General features: G+C 38.7%; 1 protein-coding gene across 1 annotated transcript; it reads left to right on the top strand.

The window, feature by feature from the left end:
• Positions 1 to 4,586: 4,586 nt before the first annotated feature.
• LOC132774957 (carbonic anhydrase 13-like) lies at positions 4,587 to 18,593 on the top strand. The gene is made up of 7 exons (XM_060775555.2): positions 4,587 to 4,809; positions 10,257 to 10,454; positions 11,059 to 11,177; positions 14,016 to 14,111; positions 14,679 to 14,741; positions 15,257 to 15,412; positions 16,700 to 18,593. Exons 1-7 carry the CDS (start codon positions 4,779 to 4,781, stop codon positions 16,811 to 16,813), a joined length of 777 nt encoding a protein of 258 aa, XP_060631538.1. The 5' UTR covers positions 4,587 to 4,778; the 3' UTR covers positions 16,814 to 18,593.
• Positions 18,594 to 18,915: the final 322 nt, after the last annotated feature.

Below are 18,915 nucleotides of genomic sequence, written 5' to 3'. Positions count from 1 at the left end.
TCATTTAGGAGTTTTAATTGCTGGGATTTATAGTTCACCTACAATCAAAGAGCATTCTGAACTCCACCAATGATGGACTTGAACCAAACGTGGCACACAGAACTCCCATGACCAACAGAAAACACAAAGGGTTTGGTGGGCATTGACCTTGAGTTTGAGAGTTGTAGTTCACCTACATCCAGAGAGCACTATGGCCTCAAACAGTGATGGATCTGGACCAAACTTGGCACAAATATTCCATATGCCCAAATATGAACACAGATGGAGTTCGGGGGAAATAGACCTTGACATTAGTTACTGGGATTTATAGTTCACCTACAATGAAAGAGCATTCTGAACCCCACCAACGACAGAATTGGGGCGAACTTCCACACAGAACCCCCATGACCAACAGAAAATACTTAAGGTCATGCAGTCCAACTCCCTTCACCAGGGCAAGAAAATGTAATCAAAGCTCTCCTGAGAAAGAACCATCCAGCCATAGATATAGATAGATATATATGATACACACACAGAGAGATATAGTATCATAGATTTGAAAGGGACAATTATATGTTGCCTGTTCCAGAGTAGGCAAACCATACAATCTCCACATCAACACTGACAAAGAAACAGCAAGAAATACTATTGTCGAAGGCTTTCATGGCCGGAATCACTGGGTTGTTGTAGGTTTTCCGGGCTATATGGCCATGTTCTAGAGGCATTTTCTCCTGACGTTTCGCCTGCATCTATGGCAAGCATCCTCAGAGGTCATGAGGTCTGTTGGAAGAAGGAAAATGGGTGCTTGCCATAGATGCAGGCGAAACGTCAGGAGAAAATGCCTCTAGAACATGGCCATATAGCCCAGAAAACCTACAACAACCCAGCAAGAAATACTGTTTACCCACAAGTAGAAAGACATCACATAGATTAGAAACCAGCACTTTCTCATTACTTTATTTTCCAGATCACCACAGCAACAACCGGCAGGGGATGGCTAGTCTACATAAATAAAAATGTAATGTTCGTTTGTGGGATTAACATAACTCAAAAACGACTGGACAACATGACACCAAATTTGAACACAATACACCTATCAGGCCAATGAGTGATCATCACTCATAAAACACTGAAAAACATGGTGGAAGAGACTTAAAAAGCCAGAAAAGCAAAAAGATGCTACAGCGCATGTGCAAAAATGGCCTAACTGCCCACTGCTGGCCATAGCAACACCTCTTTGGCCCTGCTGCCTTACTACTCCTGGGCAAGGCGCCTCCATGGCCATACCGCCTTGTGGCGAGAGTACTTCAACAACCTAGCCGCCCGGCCATATTATTATTATTTATTATTAACTTTATTTGTACCCCACTAGCATCTCCCGAAGGACTCGATGCGGCTTACACAGGCCAAGGCCTCAATAAAACAACAGCATAGCAAAAACACATAATTTAAAGCAAATCAAACAATAAAATAACAGCAGTAAACAATAAAAACAATACACCATAACACAATAAAACTAGGGCCGGGCCGAATGTAATGGGTACAGATTAAAAAGTGTTGGGTGTGACAGGTGGATGTAGGATTTTAGGGTAAGTGCAATGTGCAGACCATCTTAAAACCCTGATAAAGTGCTTCTGGGACATATTACTGGAGTTCCTATTCTGGAAAGGCACATCGGAACAGCCAGGTCTTCAAACTCTTCCTAAAGACTGCCAACATAGGGGCTTGTCTGATGTCTTTGGGGAGGGTGTTCCAAAGTCGGGGGGCTACCACAGAAAAGGCCCTGTCCCTCGTCCCCACCAAACGCGCTTGCGACGCAGGTGGGATCGCGAGCAGGGCCTCTCCGGATGAGCGAAGAGAACGCGTGAGTTCATAAATGGAGATGCGGTCACGCAGGTAGGCAGGTCCCAAACCGTTTAGGGCTTTGTAGGTGAGCACCTGCACCTTGAATTGGGCCCGGAAAATGAACGGCAGCCAATGGAGCTCCTATTGAATGACTCCTTGTGTCTTAATTGTATTTACATCAAGACCAGAATGAAGTCCAAAGAAAATAGCGCACGAATCTGAAACAATTATATCTTGTAAGCTGCTTTGAGTCCCCTTCAGGGTGAGAAGGGCAGCATATAAATGTAGTAAATAAATAAATAAATAAATACAGCTAGTCATGAATAAACTTCAAAAGAGGATTTACATTGAAAGGAGGATGTAACTTAGTTGGCACTTTTCCACTTTATGGCAACAAATAATTTTATTATCTGCTTTGAACAGGATTATATGAGTCTACACTGCCATATAATCCAGTGCAGTTAATCTGGGTTATATATTTTGTAGATGGGGCCTAAGACCACTTACCAAAGTTTTGGTCCAGGTGATATTTGGCACTGGCTTTTTCATGATTCATTTCCTTGCGACACTAACCTGTATGTCTCACCTTACATTGCAATATAACAGATCAAAGTAAATAATCCACATTATCTGATATGAACTGAATAGTCTATATTGCCATATAATCCAATTGAAAGCTGGATTTTATATGGCAGTGTAGAAGGGGCCTTAGAAGAAAGTCCTATAAAGTTTAATGGTGTTTATTCCCCAGGTGATTGTGTACAACTTTACTGCCTCCGTGTGCACCTACACTGAAGAATGTGAATGCATTTTGACACCATTTTAACTGTCATGGTTCAATGCTATCGAATCATGGGAATTGTAGTTTGGTGAGGCACCATTACTCTTTGGCAGTGAAGGTTAAGGCTAAAGACCCAGGATTCCATAGTACTGACAGTTAAAGTGGCCTCAAACTACATTAAGTCTACAATGTAGATGCACCCTTGGTCACCTACACTAGATCAGTGTAGCCCCAGGCTTATATTAAAAGTTAATTCACAACACTGTCATATTCTGATGGCTCAGAGTCAGTTTACCATTGTGGTCCTAGTTAGAGTATGTTCCCAATATCAAGTGTATGAATGACCTGCTGGGTGGAGTGGGGAATATCTTATCTCTCTGGCCAGTAGTTTCCTCATTATCTTGCAATTCTCACATATCCATTTTGTGCCCATCCTTTTCTGTGTTCTCAACAATGCTATCTCTCTTACTGTCTTGGAACTGTAGAGCAATAAGAAGCAACAATGGGCATTTAAGCATATTCATTTCACACAAACACAACACATGGCACTTTCTCTGGACTATCTCTCCTACAGCGTTGGGCACCTGCTCTCTGATATATGGTTGTCTGAGCTGCATTGTTTTGGGGAAGGTCAGGATAGTCTATAGATAAATGGTCTTGTCTTTTTCAGTAAGGATCCTTTCATGATTCTGTTCAATAATTTCTGCCTAAACTTGGAAAATCACCATGGCATATTAGAAATTAATTTCAAATCAATACTTGGCCCTCTTCTACACTGCCACATAAAATCTAGATTATCTGCTTTGAACTGGATTATATGGCAGTGTAGAAGGGGCCTTAGAAATCATGGATCATTAGACTTTATGAACAGGTCAAATCATTAGCGTTCAGGTGCATCTACACAGTAGAATTAATGTGGTTTGATTCCACTTTAACTGCCACAGCTCAGTGTTATGAAACCCTGGGAGTTGGACAGAGGAGGCTAAAGACCTTGGCCCCATCTACATTGCCAAATAATCCAGATTATTAAAGCAGATGATCCACATTGTCTGCTTCAACCTGGATTAAAATCCAGATAATCCACATTGTCTATTTCAACCTGCCATAAAATCCAGATTATCAACTGAGATAATCCATACTATCTGTTTTGAAATGGTTTATATGAGTCTAGACTGTCATATAATGTCTAGACTGTCATATAATCCAATTCAAAGCAGATAATCTGGATTTTATATGGAATTATAGAAGGGACCCGAGTCTACACTGCCATATAATCCAATAATTCAAAGTAGATAATCTAGATTCTATATGGAAGGGTAGAAGGGGCCCGAGACGACACTACTGTATAATCAAGTTCAAAGTAGAGAATCCAGATTTTATATGGAAGCGTAGAAAGGGGCTGAAGCTACACTACAGTATAATCCAGTTTTTAAAGTATATAATCAGAATTTTATATGGAAGCGTAGAAGGGTCTGAGTCTACACTACCATATAATCCAGTTCAAAAACAGACAATCCGGATTTTATATGGAAGTGTAGAAGAGGCCTGAGTCTACACTACCATATAATGCAGTTCAAAGCAGGTAATCTGGATTTTGTATGGTAGTGTAGATGGGGCCCTTGTCCAACTACAACTCCCAGGCTTTGAGCCTTGGCAGTTAAAGCGGTGTTAATACTGCATTAATTCTGGATCCCTTGCTCCTAAGAGGAGCAAGGGGTCCAAAATTAATTTAGTTTGACACCACTTAAAACTGCCATGGTTCAATGCTGTAGGACCAATGGGAGTCATGGTTTTACAAGAACTCTAGCCTTTGCTCTGCCACAGAGTGCTGGTGCCCCACCAAAACGTAGGACTCCCAGGATCCAAACAGCATTGAGCCAAGGGAGTGAAGATGCAGTGAAGATGCACCCTTGGAGGGAAGGGCTCTCCTTCTCCTCCCAGTGACGCAGGTGGGAGGGTGTGGAGGGAGGGTCTCTGCTTAAATAAGAGGCGCCTCCAAGGCAGCCTCACCAAGCTTTCTTTGCCTCTTCCCGGGACGCCTGTCAGGTTGCTTCTCCTGTCGCCCAAAGAGACGGTCCTTCCTCCTCCTCCTCCTCCATCCTTCCTAGCATCGCTCTTCCTCCTTCATCCTTCCTCATCACCAAAGTTAGCCAACTTCTCCTTCTTTCCAGCCATGCTGCACTGGGGCTACGAGGAGGACAACGGTGAGCAGAGAGAGAGACTTTGGGGGGGGGGGGGTCTCTCTGCACTTCAGCCGGGAGGGATGGGACTGCAAAGATAGACCTATTGGACATTTGGGGGGATTGGGGGTTCCCATGGTTATAATTTGGTTTGCTCCCCTTTGGATGCTTTATTTGCAACTTGTCTGCATGTCCCACTCGTTTCTGAACCTATAGATACAGGCATGGGCAAACTTTGGCCCTCCAGGTGTTTTGGACTTCAACTCCCATAATTCCTAACAGCCGGTAGGCTGTTAGGAATTGTGGGTGTTGAAATCCAAAACACCTAGAGGGCCAAAGTTTGCCCATGCCTGTATCTATAGAAGTTTGACACTTTGACACTACTTGAGAAATGGGTTGGATGATCCTTTTCCAAGGATAGTAAATCACAGGGCAAACCCATTTTGCCAAATTATATTTTAAAACATGATAGAAGCAGACTGATTTTGAGCACTGGTGTTACAGCCCTGTTTCCATGAGATAAAAGGGGTAATTCTGTATGTGGCAAGATTAAAATGACTGCTTTTTCTTCAGCTGAAACTTCTGGAGGGGAGTATTTTGTCATTGCTGAAATATAATCTGTTTTCCTCATTGCAACTTTGCACTAATGATCTATTTTCTTAATTATTATTGAGTACCAGAGTTTTCCCCATTACCATTTTTGTTACCATCTAAACTTTGAAGTTATTGTTGATTTCAAGGCAGTGCAGTTTACAGAGGTGTTGTAGGTTTTTCGGGCTATATGGCCATGTTCTAGAAGCATTCTCTCCTGAAGTTTCACCTGCATCCTCACAACCCAGTGATTCCAGCCATGAAAGCTTTTGACAGTGCAGTTTACATCTTTTTCTGGTTACGCTCCCCCTGAAGATGCAGGTTCACATCTTGATCTTGATCACTATGAGTCCAGGACAGATCCTGGACTCATAGCTGAGCCTGGAACCTCAGGTTTCAGTGATGGCCAGGGGAGCTTCTGCACACTTAAAACTTGTGCACTAGTTGCGCCCATACCTTGGGAAGTTAGACTTAGCCAAGGTTGTTCACACTCTTGTTACATCCTATATAGACTAATGCAACACACTGTACATGGGGTTGCCTTTGAAGACTGTTTGGAAGCTTCAATTGGACCGACAGGCAAGCAGCCAGGTTAATCACCGGAGAGAGGACATACCTCCTGTTGCACTAGCTCCACTGGCAGCCAGTCTGCTACCGAGCACAATCCAAAGTGTTGGCTTTAGCCTATAAAGCCCTAAACGCTTCCAGCCCAGCTTACCTGTCCAACGTATCTCCCCCTATCAACCACCTTGGAGATTAAAATTGTCTGGAGAGACCCTGCTCTTGGTCCCGCCTTCCTTGGAAGCACAACTGGTGGGGACAGGAGACAGGGCCTTCTCAGTGGTGGCTCCTCAGCTATTAAACTCCCTCCCCAGTGACATTAGATCAGCCCCCTCCCTCCTAGCCTTCAGAAGGAAAGTAAAAACCTGGCCTTGGGATCAGGCTTTTGGATAATAGGCCAGTGCAATAACAGATTTGGAATTTGTGCAATAACTACTGAACAGCTTTGGACTACGATTTCTGGTTAGCGTGATTTTAGTACGTTTTAAAATGCTTAATATGTATACATTTTAATTTATTTAGGCTTATTTTTTTGTATGTGTTTGTAAGGCATTGAATAATTGCCATATGTTAGCTCCCTTGATTCCCTTCTGGGGTAGAGAAAAGGTGGGATATAAGCACGGTAAATAAAAAAATAAAAATAACAACAACTTTAAAGTATATATTGTGATTTCTGAAATATAATTTGTTTTCTTCTTTGCAATGTTGCATTAATAATCCTTTCCTTAATTATCGAGTCCCATAGTTTTTCCTCTAACATTGTGATTTGTTACTACTTGGAGTACTTTGCAATTAATTGCAAGATGATGTAGAATTTATATCTTTTTCATAGTACAATTCAAAAGAATTATTCTGCCTTTTTATGTCATGTGTGACTGTTGTTTATATTAGAATGCAAAAGAGGAATTGAACACATATTGTGGCCAATGTAGTTTTACCTTCCTATTGAGATTTTACCTTCCTATTGAAAGTTAACTCTGCAACCATGCTATCTGCAAGATTCTGGGAGATATAGTCCAAAAAAGTAAGTTTCCCAAGCGATGTATTGGAGCTTGTTCCATTGCAGTAGCGGAACTTGGTTCCAGTGATTTCAGTGCCAGCTTCGTGTATTTTCTGGGATTTTGCTCCTGCCATCCATCTTGGGGGGAAGTGGGAGTGAATACAAGAAAGGACCTGAGAACAAAATAACTTCCTTCAGCAGCTGGCATAGGCAAGCATCATTACAAAACTCACATGGGATAAAATATATTCTTTGTAGTTGCTCACCTGTTCGTTGGGGCAGTCTTGATGGCCCTTTCCATATTACTGCTAATCACAGTATGGGTATGCTGTGATGGGTTGCTGATGTTTCACGCACATCTATAGCAGGCTTCCTCAGACGTTGTGAGGTCACACAGCCTCTGAGAATGCCTGCCATAGATGTGGGTGAAACATCAGGAGATAATGCTTCAGGAACATGGGCATACAGCCTGGAAAACTCACAACTGGTTTTCCAGGCTGTATGAAAGCCAGTGATTCCAGCCATGAAAGCCTTCAACAACAAAAGGTCTGTGATTATATTCTTTGCATCAAGGCTTAATTGCTTAAATCATGGTGCTAAGTATCCGAGAATGATGATGCCTATGAAAAACCAATCTATATAGTAAGTGTGAAGAATATTTTTATATATTTTCACCCAAATGCAAACACTCCTTGTAAACAATATTAACAACTTCTATTTATATATATATATAAAATAAAACCATCATCCCATAGTCTTGAGTGTGTAAGATAGATGGAATTGTTCAACATTACTACAGGCCAGGCATTGGTAAACTTCAGCCCTCCAGGTGTTTTGGACTTCAACTCTCACAATTCTTACCAGCTGTTAGGATTTGTGAGAGTTGAAGTCCAAAACACCTGCAGAGCCGAAGTTTGCCCATGCCTGCTGTAGGCCACATTGCTGTTGTCTAATCGTGATTCAACAGCAGGATCAATGACGTTGGCTTAGTAGGCTGTGCATCAGAGATAAAGTTTTGAAACATGGTATTCGGCAATATGTTGAAGGAACCACAAACACATTAGTTGTATGCCCTTTTAATAATATATGGAAGCTTAATAAGTTGTGTCTCTATATGTGCCTCAATGTCGCCTCTTGACTTATGGCAACCTTATGGTTTCATAATGTTTCCTTAGGCAAGGAATACTCTGATGTAGTTTTGCCAGTTCTTTCTAGGGCTTCTGCTTTTATGAACCTCTGTATGCGATTAATACCTCAGTTGCATAGCCAAAGATTAATGCTGAAAATTTTAATCTTAGAATAATACTGGCTCCTCACTTTAGAAGATTCTTGTTTACCTGTGGGGGCAGTTGATAAACAGCAATCTCAATAGATTGGAAGAATGGAAGTTCAGCAAGATGTGGTTGTGTGTGTTTCTGCATACTTGTTTGCAAATGCATATGCACCTGTGCATGTATATGTCCATCCATGTATGGGTGGCTTCCATTGAGTTCAGATGCTGCCTATAGGGCTTCGAAAAACCCCTTTCCCTACTTAAAAAAATGTATAGTTACTAGAACCTTGGTTTCTGGGGGATTTTGGTTCCAGGACCCCATGCAGATAACAAAACCTTTGAATGTTGCTAATGTCATACTATATACAATGGTATAGTAAAATTGTTGCCTTATATAAAATGGTAAAATCAAGTTTTGTTTTTTGGATTTAAAAAAAAAATATTTTCAAGCTGTAGATATGGAGTGCTGTCTGTATTAGTGCATTTTACATTGCAGTTACCATCTTTAAATGTAAGATGTTGACTGCATCCTGTGGAATTTTCTGAACATAATAAGTATGCAATTGCTGTCTAGATCTTTCCTTGATTCCACTGAGTATAAACCAATTTAGACGAACCTGTGTAGACTCATGTAGTATATGGGAAATGCTGGTTAAACTTCACAGTGGAGAGCGAGCATTATTATGTAAACACTTTACATACTAAAGTGATTTATAAACAGGACAACCTTCCAGTAGAAGAGTATAAATTGTATAACGCTGGTATAACTGGTGGATTTCAAGACTAATTTGACTGGTGTGGAACGCAGTTGGAAAGATAATCTTGGTGCAACAGACACACGTTTGACGTAGAGTGGCGTAAGCTTCCTAGATAACCTTAGGCAATGTGACAGTGGTGCCTTCTCTCAAGAATTACAGACACGAAGTAGATCAAGATATTGTTATTGATAAGCTTGCATAAGGATTACTCTGATGACTCCTCAATTAGCTTCTGATACGATAAATAAATACTCTGATAACTTATATGAAGGATGCTGAATAAATGTAATGTGTTATGTAAATTTCCCAAAATCTGTAATTGTTCACATGGGTGTCTGAAATAGTGACACCTTTGGTTGTTTTTTTTTTTGGGGGGGGGGGGGTTGATAGTTCAATGTGCACAAACTTTGTTTCACAAACAAAAGTATTTGAATGTCGCGTGAAATTACAAGGTGTTTATGAAACATAAATGAATTTTGTGCTTAGACTTGGGTCCCATCTCCAAGTTGTCTCTTCAGGTATATGCAAACATTCCAAAATACGTATGATCTCAAGCATTTCAGATTAGAGATACTCAACTGCTTTCCCTGTTGATGTTTTTCCCAGTCAAAAATAATTTCAATATGTGATTTGACATGTTTAGGTGCATGTTATTTTCAATTCAGTGTGGAAACAGGTCGAAACTCTGTTACAAAGGTCAGGTTTTAATGCAGAAGGTCCTAGGCTCAGCTCCTTAAATCTCCAATTAATGCTAGGAAACATTCCTACCTGTCAGTTTTGACAATACTGAACTTTAGAGACCAGTTGTCTTATTTCGCATGACATAAAGTAAACCCCTGAGTTATAAATGCCTATCAATCTGAACAAAGTATTGTTGTTGTGCAGGCTACACAATAATCAGCTGATGGGTGGATGTTCTCTGAATCTTTTGCATGTGTGTGTTAATTTCAGGTGCCTGCTGCATTCCTTATGACCAGAATGCCTGGAAGTAGGCAGAAAATGACCAACCTTAATGTTCTAACCCGCATCCTTGGGTATTTAATTCATTAGAATTAAGACTTATTTATGTAGAGAGCTGCCTTTCAGCTCACTAAAGACAACGGGGTTGGGTACTTTTCACTTTTTTAATTGCCCTCCTTTTTAAAAATAAATTGAATAATATTTTTTAAGAAAATAAGAAAATCCAGGTAGGTTATTGAGATTATATTCACATACGACAATTCCTTTATTTTTCTGATTGCATTGAATGTATTTTAATAAACATTTTTTCTACTGCAATGCTTCCTAGGACCCTCTCATTGGAAGGAAGTTTTTCCCCTTGCTAATGGAGACCGTCAATCTCCCATTGACATCAAAACTCAAGAGGCCAAGTACGACCCCTCCCTGCGTCCTCTCTACCCTCGCTATGATCCTTCATCTGCCAGAGTCATCCTTAACAATGGACATTCCACCAGTGTGGAGTTTGATGACACTGAAAACAAATCAGGTTTGTTACATAGCAAATTTAAATATGTTAGTGTGCAATCTTCTATTAACAACGTTTTCCAATTTTAACCTGGGCTGGCACTGCATTCTATGAATTGTAATGCTACTAATCTCTAGGGAAGATTCATTTACATTGCCTTTGATAATTTGCCCTTTCAGAAGACATTGCTTGTTAAAAATTCTCTCTTGCTATTATATAAATATGCTTCAGTTCAAATGTGTGGCATGCATCCTCCTTGAACATGATTCCATCTCATCCACTTACCGGTAGCTGAACAATTTCCTTTTTTAAAAAAAGAGACAAGACTTCATTTGTCAAACACAGCTTTCTCTTTCTATCCAGCATAGTTGGAGTCTTTGTTTCTCAAAGTAGGTTTGATTTCGTGGGAAGAGTTCAAATTTCTTTTCCCCTTTTTGTCTGTAATCACTCAGTTATGTCCTAGACATCACTGGTCCTCAGGCAGTAGAAAGATACACAAGGAAACATTTCATTTTCCCAAAGCTCTAAGCAGCCAAACTATATATAGTTTGTATATATCTATATCTATATCTAGCTTGTATATTTAGTATATATAGAGGTCTGTGTATGTGTTTTCTCTTTATAGTGCTTTGTGGTGGTCCACTCATGGGAAATTATAGGCTGCGCCAAATTCACTTCCATTGGGGATCTAGCGATGACATTGGCTCTGAGCATGCAGTGGATGGAACAAAATTCGCAGCAGAGGTAAAGCATTCCACTGAACTGTATAGAAATAGTTGTGACTTTATCTAGTTGCATCCCTCTTCGCATCCCTGCTTTTTTTCTTAAATGACTAATTTCCACAATAAAATCATTATTTTTTGCCGCTGTCAATTTCATTGTTTTGTGCTATGCAAATAAGAAAAGAAGTGCCAGTAAGATCAATTTGGTGGTTTGCGATCATGCAGCAAGACAGAATTTATTTGCACAAGTTCACATAAAAAGAATTTAATGTGCTGTGATGAGCTTGAATATCCAGATTCAATGATTGAGTCTGGCTATTTTAATCTGGTTGTTTTAAACTTAAATCCATCTTGGCTTAGACATTTTCTGTTTTGTTTTACACAGCAATTATCAGCATACTGCTCTAGTGGTAAATCTTACTAGGTCAGAGCTTTCCAAAAATTTCATGTTGGTGATACCCTTAAAATATTCATGATTTCACAACATAGTAATTCAGTTTTACTAGCAAACCGGAGGTTAAACTAACCCCTTACAAGTAATACCGACACATACATAAATTGTAATAACAAAATGTATGAGTGCACAATATTGCATATGAAAACTTTTCATTCATATTTTTAAATTTATATGATTTGTAAGATAATAGCATACATTTCTAAGATTTTTGTCATTTATTAGTAACAATTAATAATAATAATAATAATAATAATAATAATAATAATAATCTTTATGTATATACTATCTTCCTGAAGGGACTTGGGGTGGCTCACAAAAGCACTCCAGAGTGCCTCAAAATGTTTGGAGAGTGGAGGCTAATCTAATCTCTCTAGAGAGGACATTCCAAAGCAGGGGAGCCACAACCATGAAGGCCCTCTCTCTCGTCCTCGCCAACTGTACTTCGGATTGTGGTGGGACCAAGAGGAAGGCTTCCCCGGCAGATCATAGAGCCTGCAACAATTTAACATGTGTAACACTAATAACTACTGAACATTTTACTGAGATGTATGAGATTGATGGGGTGAACACATTTTTGGAATATTTGATGAAATGTTGGATAAAGACACCCACATTTCATCATCAAGCATTTTTAAGCTTCTGCACTTCAGTAGTATTGCTTATTTCACATAGACTCTGAGGTTTCTAATTACATTTGTTCAACACATCTACACACTGTGGCCAGCACACCAATGTATCATGGCACACAGTTTGGGAAGCTCTGCACTAGATGATGCTGTAAGGCAGTGGTGAGGAAAGTATGATAATTACAATTTTGTTGGATTCACACTCCTACCATGCTAATCTTTAGCCATGCTGGCCAAGACTAAAGGACATTGAAACCCAACAAAACCAGGAAGATTTAAGAATTTGTTAGACTGAGGCAAGATATTTTTAAAAATATTCTCTAAGAATCATTGTTCACATACTGAAATTATACATAAATAAAAATGTCAAAATATTGCCTCCTTCTTTCAACTCTTAGAAAGTGTAAATGACTTCCTGTTAACTAACGTAAAGAGGGGAAATATTGCAGCGTTCTTATTTTTAAAATGGAGTTGTATTCTGAAACTAGATTTTTTTCTGAAATGGAAGTACTGCATTTCATGTGGTGGCTGGGAAATGTTGATAGGTTAAAATTAGTGGGGAAAATCATTGGAGGTGACATTTGCAGTGTTTAAAGACTTATGTTTTCTGCAGGAACCAGGTGAGATGGAATATAACGAATTATTAAGAGGTGCTTAGAAAACAAAATGTTCCAAAACATATATAGCTGGAAACCAAATGGATGGAGACTCTACCTAGGAATTTGTAGTCAGTCTAACAATGTTTCCCACTACTGCTTATAAGCATCATCAAGAATCCTCTAGAAACCTTTGTTAATTAGAAAATGATTCTGGAGTTGAAAGAAAGAGGGAGAGAAAGAAAGAGAATCAATATAGATGGAGGGACCACTGAAAGTTTGGTGATTAGATGGTAGTTTTCAGTGTAATTTGATAAAGAAGAAAACTCTTCGGGTCAAGAATGCACCTCTGCCAAATTGGCACATGCAAGAAGACAGAGCTAATCTGCAAGTCCAAGACAACGCGGTTCCTCCAGATGTTCTTTATGAGCCAAGATCGCAATATGTTGGGGCAGTTCATCCACTGGAACCAGGTTTCTCCAACAAATTGTGATATGGGAGTATTGATGACAAAGATGATGATGATGATGAAGAGGATGACGCACAAAAGAAACAGGCCTTAAAAGACTTCTCCAACAACCTGTGGTGCAGGAGCGGTGGTAAGACAAGATACATACATCCTTTTACAGAGAAGTCACAAGCCATTGGGAATGGGCATCCCCACAATGTTTGAGATGTTATTGGTGTTTATTGTTTTCCAAGAACATTTGTTTCTTTTTGGTAAACTTCATAATATCTTAAAAGTGACACAGTCCTGCTTTTTAATGAAAACTAAACATGCAAATGTTGACATACCTTTACATGCTCCAGAATACAGAATGATTTAATGAACTGAGCAGTCTCAACTCATATATCATGGTACCTTTCACTTCAAGAACATTTAAACGCTCGATCTAAGGATTATACAGGGGAAGATATGGGTGGGCTCCTGACCTGATATGGGAAGGACTGGCATGTGAATGTGCCAGGGACTGTTTGATTGTTTTGGTAAACATGGCCAATGCTAGGACTGACTAGAATGGATCTTCAGAGCCTTGGACCAACGTGCGTGGAGCTTCCAAAGGACTTCATTGACCTCAAGATGGCTTTGGGCTATGTAATACACTAAACTACCTCTTTAATAAGGGTTGTCTGAACTCCATAGGGTAATAATTAATAGCAGTTGTGTTCTTCCTTTCCAGCTTCATGTGGTCCATTGGAATGCAGACAAATATGCCTCATTTGTTGAGGCTGCTTTTGAGGCAGATGGATTAGCAGTCATGGCTGTTTTCTTAAAGGTAGGGTAAGCCTCTTTTTCTCCAAAAAATGGAAAGCGGAGTTGCAAATATATGGGCCAAATTATGTTTGTGAGCCAAAATATATTAATGGGGAAAAATCACTCTGGAATACTTTAATACATTTGTGATTCCTGAAAGACAAAGTAGAATTTGTCACGAATGGAGTTACAGTTGGGGAGCAGAGACTACTCACCAAGACCTTCAAGCAATGGTATTATAAGGAGGAGAAAGGAGAGCAGTTCCCCATAAAATATAATTTCCATAGATTCAATAACACTAATTAACTGGGATGAGCAATTAAGATTTATTTTTCACCTTAGAGGCCAGTGTGGACCGGGAAGTGATTTAGAAATGTATTAAATAAATACATGATTCACCTGAGATGATGATTATTAAATAATAATATTTTCATCTGTCTAGTTTCAGGGTGAAAGTTATATGCTTTCTTTTTATGATTTTCAACCCTTTTGTACTTCTGAAATATTTGGATTTGAAGTAATTATTGTATTGCAAAAATAAATAAATTTTGAACTCTTTGCAAAACAAATGTAACATTTATATTTTCAGCTCGGTGAATGCAATCCACAGCTGCAGAAAATAACAGACTTTTTAGATGCAATTAAAGCCAAGGTATAGTATTTCTAAACCTTAAAAACCAGGAGATATTTAACTAAGAGCATGGGGCAGTTCCATTGTCTATTATGGATTCTTGTTCTTTGTGTGCTTCTGTGGGCAATGCTAAATTTTTATACAGTGGGCTCTTAGTATTTTACTGAAATTTGGATACCAAAATCCATGGATGCTCAAGTTCCATTATAGAAAGTGGCGTAGTAAAATGGAGCCTCATATAAAATGTCAAAATCAAGGTTTGCTTTTTAATATTTGTTTTTTTAAATATTTCCAGACCGTGGATGGTTAAATCCATGCATTCAGAATCTGTGGATATGAAGGGCCACCATTATTAAATTTCCCCTTTTATACTCTGCTTCACATTATAATCACTATGAGTTCTACTTGCTTATTCAGCAGCTAGAAGTAGTCAGTGCTCCTCATTTAGAAATCTAACTTCAAAGTATAACTGTAGCGATATGATTGTCTTTCCTCCCTTAAGGTTCTCTTCTTTCCCCCTCTTTCTCTTTTTAAAGGGCAAACAGCACAGGTTCACCAACTTTGATCCTTCGTGTCTGCTTCCCCGTTCTCTGGACTACTGGACATACCTGGGATCTCTCACAACTCCTCCTCTTCTTGAAAGTGTCATCTGGATTATTCTCAAAGAGCCTATCAATGTTTGTTCTGAACAGGTATGATTTACTATTATTATTATTATTATTATTATTATTATTATTATTATTATTATTATTATCTAAACAAGATGAGTCCACAGCAGACACTCTGCTGGCTGTTGTATTGGATCACACGTCAGACACTTCCCAAGTGTCTAGGACTGTGTGAAGTATCGACGAATAATGCGTGCAGATCCCAGTAAGGTGGCTTTTTGCACCCAGTGTGCCGAATACCACTGGGACCACCTTTACTGGTTTGTGCCAGAGTCCTTGCCGTTATTATTATTATTATTATTATTATTATTATTATTATTATTATTATTTGATTTTCTCACTAAGAATAGTAAGCTGCCATTCACATATATGGAAGAAAGTAAAATTTACCCTTGGAATCTGACTAAAGGGTGGCATAAGAATACATGTAGCGCCTATATTAGACCTTATATATTCAAGTCTAGAATTTTTAGTATTTTTTTTACTAAACCCAAACATTTTATATCATTATAAATACTGTACCTTAACTTTTATTAAATAGAAATCATTCAATTATTTGAGCAGAGTGGCAAAGGCAGAAGCACGTTCATTTCCAGGAGAACTTAAAAGAAGCACTGATCCCCTGTCTCTACTTCTAGCTTTTCTAATGTCCCAGTCAGAAAATGGCAGTAGTGCTGGCAATTTTACTTCTCCGTTGAATGGATCTGCATTATGTGGTTGCTTCACCTACACAGCCAAGTTGTGATCCCATCTCATGTGGGCCTCTAAAGGGCCATAGGAAGATTTTGGGTTTTTTTAGTAATTTTAAAAATGCAAGGAAAGGATAGTAGGCTCAACTTTTGAAAGAGTTAAGTGTTCAGGAACCCTACAAAAATGGTAAAACTGTGAATACAAGGGCAGCAGGAAATTGACCATGGAATTACTCTGGGGGACCTAAAGAGCCCTAGAGAAGTTTTCTCTAGAAAAATCTAAGTCCTTCAGCTCAACTCTGTGGTCAGTTTCTGGCAGAAGTAGGCCATACAGTCACTCGGGGGGGGGGGGGGTGTCTAGAGATTCCTTAAAAGAATATATTCAATCCATGAATAATTAAATCTGCAAAGGTTAAACCTGTAAATGTGGAGGACCAACCATACACCACTTTGTGGTCCCATGGGTGGTCATTGTGGCCCATCAGCCTCCAGCAGCTATGTATCCCTTGATCATAAGTGTTGTATTTCAGTTATGCTAGGAGGACTACATGCTCCATAACCTTGCTGAGTCCACAATGTTTCTGTATTCCTGTATTGAATTTTATACCCTTTTCATTCACAGCTCTCGAAATTTCGCAACCTTCTCTACACTGGAGAGGGAGAGGCTGCCTGTTGCCTGCTGAAAAATTTCAGACCACCACAGCCATTAAGGGGCCGTGAAGTGAGAAGAAATTAAAGGGAAGGACAAGAACATTCATAGCAATAGCTGAGATTATTCAGGAAGCAAATCTCACATTATCTTATTTTTAAAAGAAGAAAAAATGATACATTTTAATTAGGACACAATTAAGTCAATCTTAAGCATTTAAAGTCCTTTCAAGGAATTTAAAAAGAGATTTTATGAGATGTTTATATCTCTCATTGAATCGGATAGGGCATGAAATTCTTAAGATTGTCTAGACTGTGATCCTATTTTTATTAGGTAAGTTAATATATTTTGCTCAGCTGTTTCAGTTACTCTTCAATTTAATTATAGTGGATAGGAAGTCATTACTTAAGACAAAGAATAGAACTGGTGAGAATTAATTTGAGGTAAGATGCATTATATTGTTTTGGATTAAGAAAGAGTCACTTACAGTTAAAAAAATAGATGTGTTCTGAGTTGGAACCATTGAAGCAATATTGCGTTTAGCTGAGTTAGATTTCACACCCTACAGAAAGCCTAGCAGCATATTTGATGTAATGGTGCTATTATATCTGAATTGGATCAGTATCCATCGGAAATATCTTTAAGTATGGGATAGGGCTTTGTTATCTGTTTGGATCCCTTTCAGCTCATCTAGGGACAGAACTCAGGATGGTCATTTTGGATTACAATTCCCATAATCCTCAAACATCATGACAATGCCAAAAAATGACCATTCCAAGATCTTGTTGGGACTGTAGCTGATTCCTGGAAAATTATACTTTTCATCAGCCTATCTTCCATAAATCCTTTGCACTCTCAGAAACATGAAATCTCTGGGTATTCTTTGAAGGAAATTAAACCATTCAGTTAAATGGTTGTTTTCCAAACCTTCTTGACAAGAGACCATATTTAGTAGTCAGCGTGATTTAAGTGTGATTTAGATAGTGTAATTATTAAGAATGTATATATTTCTCACAGTATGCCTTTTTCCAGAATTCCTATTCAGTTGTGCCTTTTACTTCTTGGACTCAATAAAATCAAATCTAGATATGTTGAAAAAATAAAAAAATATTGAAGGAACACTGGTTTTGAGAGTCCCTAACTGCACTTTAACAGTAGAGATGTTTTAGGCTGGATCTACACTGCTATATAATCCAGTTTCAGAATGCCAATTAACTGCATTGAACTGGATTTTATGGCAGTGTAGATCCAGCCTTAGTTCCTTGGGTTGAAACAAGAGCTCATGAAAAAAATCGAAGTCCTTGTTACACATGATCAGGTATTGTGTGGATGCTGTGAATCTAGGTCATCTTTGCAATGTGTATCTGAAAATGTGGCATGACAGTCAGATTAGTTTTTTCCCTACTCTGAGTAGTAAAGTGGAGTTGCGAGAGAGTTGCAAGAGATTTGCAATGGAAATATAATGACTTGCGAATCTTTTCCTCTTGTTCTTATTAGAGGAGACATGGGTTCATCATATCCACACACCCTAACTGTAGCAAGGAATTGGGAAAATCAGCCTAAAGCTACAGAGTATTATGAAGAATGTGTGCAGGAATGATGGTAATGATGGTTTGGATGTGACACATTTTCATTTCTAATCTAGAATTCTACCTAAAGCATCTGTAAAGGATTCTGTAAGAAGATACTTGCATCAGAGCAGGAAGCAGTGTGGGTGAGGTTATTGACATTATATCTTTTCGCATTCAATGGCAATGGAGTAGGGAGAATAGACACCAACATTTATAATGTACAAGCAATAAACTGATATTTTGCCTCTGGTTTCTTATTTAGGAATTATATCAAAATAAAAACAAATAATAATCTATATCTTTCAGACTGTGTTTTAGTTGTTTCTTTGAATCAGACGGGTTTCTTAGTTTGGAAATTTTCCTTTTTTGTGCAGTAAATGGAATTTATTAGAAACTAACATTGTGACTCTATGATACAAATCCCATTGAAGCTAATGAGGGCCAAACTCATTCTTTAAATCATTATTGCTGTTATGTAATTTATTTTTCAAACATGCACATATTAACTAGAAGCTTACTTCCTCTGAACTTCCTGACTGACTTAAGACATCACTTGAAAACTCGGGCACATGAACCTTTGATTTTTATTATAGTCATGTGTTAACATGATACGCTATA

The sequence above is a fragment of the Anolis sagrei genome, chromosome 4, assembly GCF_037176765.1.
Source record: "Anolis sagrei isolate rAnoSag1 chromosome 4, rAnoSag1.mat, whole genome shotgun sequence".
NCBI lineage: Eukaryota > Metazoa > Chordata > Lepidosauria > Squamata > Dactyloidae > Anolis > Anolis sagrei.
Note: the sequence above shows the minus strand (reverse complement) of the source record. Positions and strands in the feature narration are given on the sequence as shown.

What these genes read in the sequence shown, in the direction of transcription:
- LOC132774957 (XM_060775555.2), top strand. Translation starts at nt 4,779, where the DNA reads ATGCTGCACTGGGGCTACGAGGAGGACAACG. An exon ending in GAACAAAATTCGCAGCAGAG is followed by an intron (nt 11,178 to 14,015) that starts GTAAAGCATTCC and finishes CTTCCTTTCCAG; the next exon opens with CTTCATGTGGTCCATTGGAA. An exon ending in TAGATGCAATTAAAGCCAAG is followed by an intron (nt 14,742 to 15,256) that starts GTATAGTATTTC and finishes CTCTTTTTAAAG; the next exon opens with GGCAAACAGCACAGGTTCAC.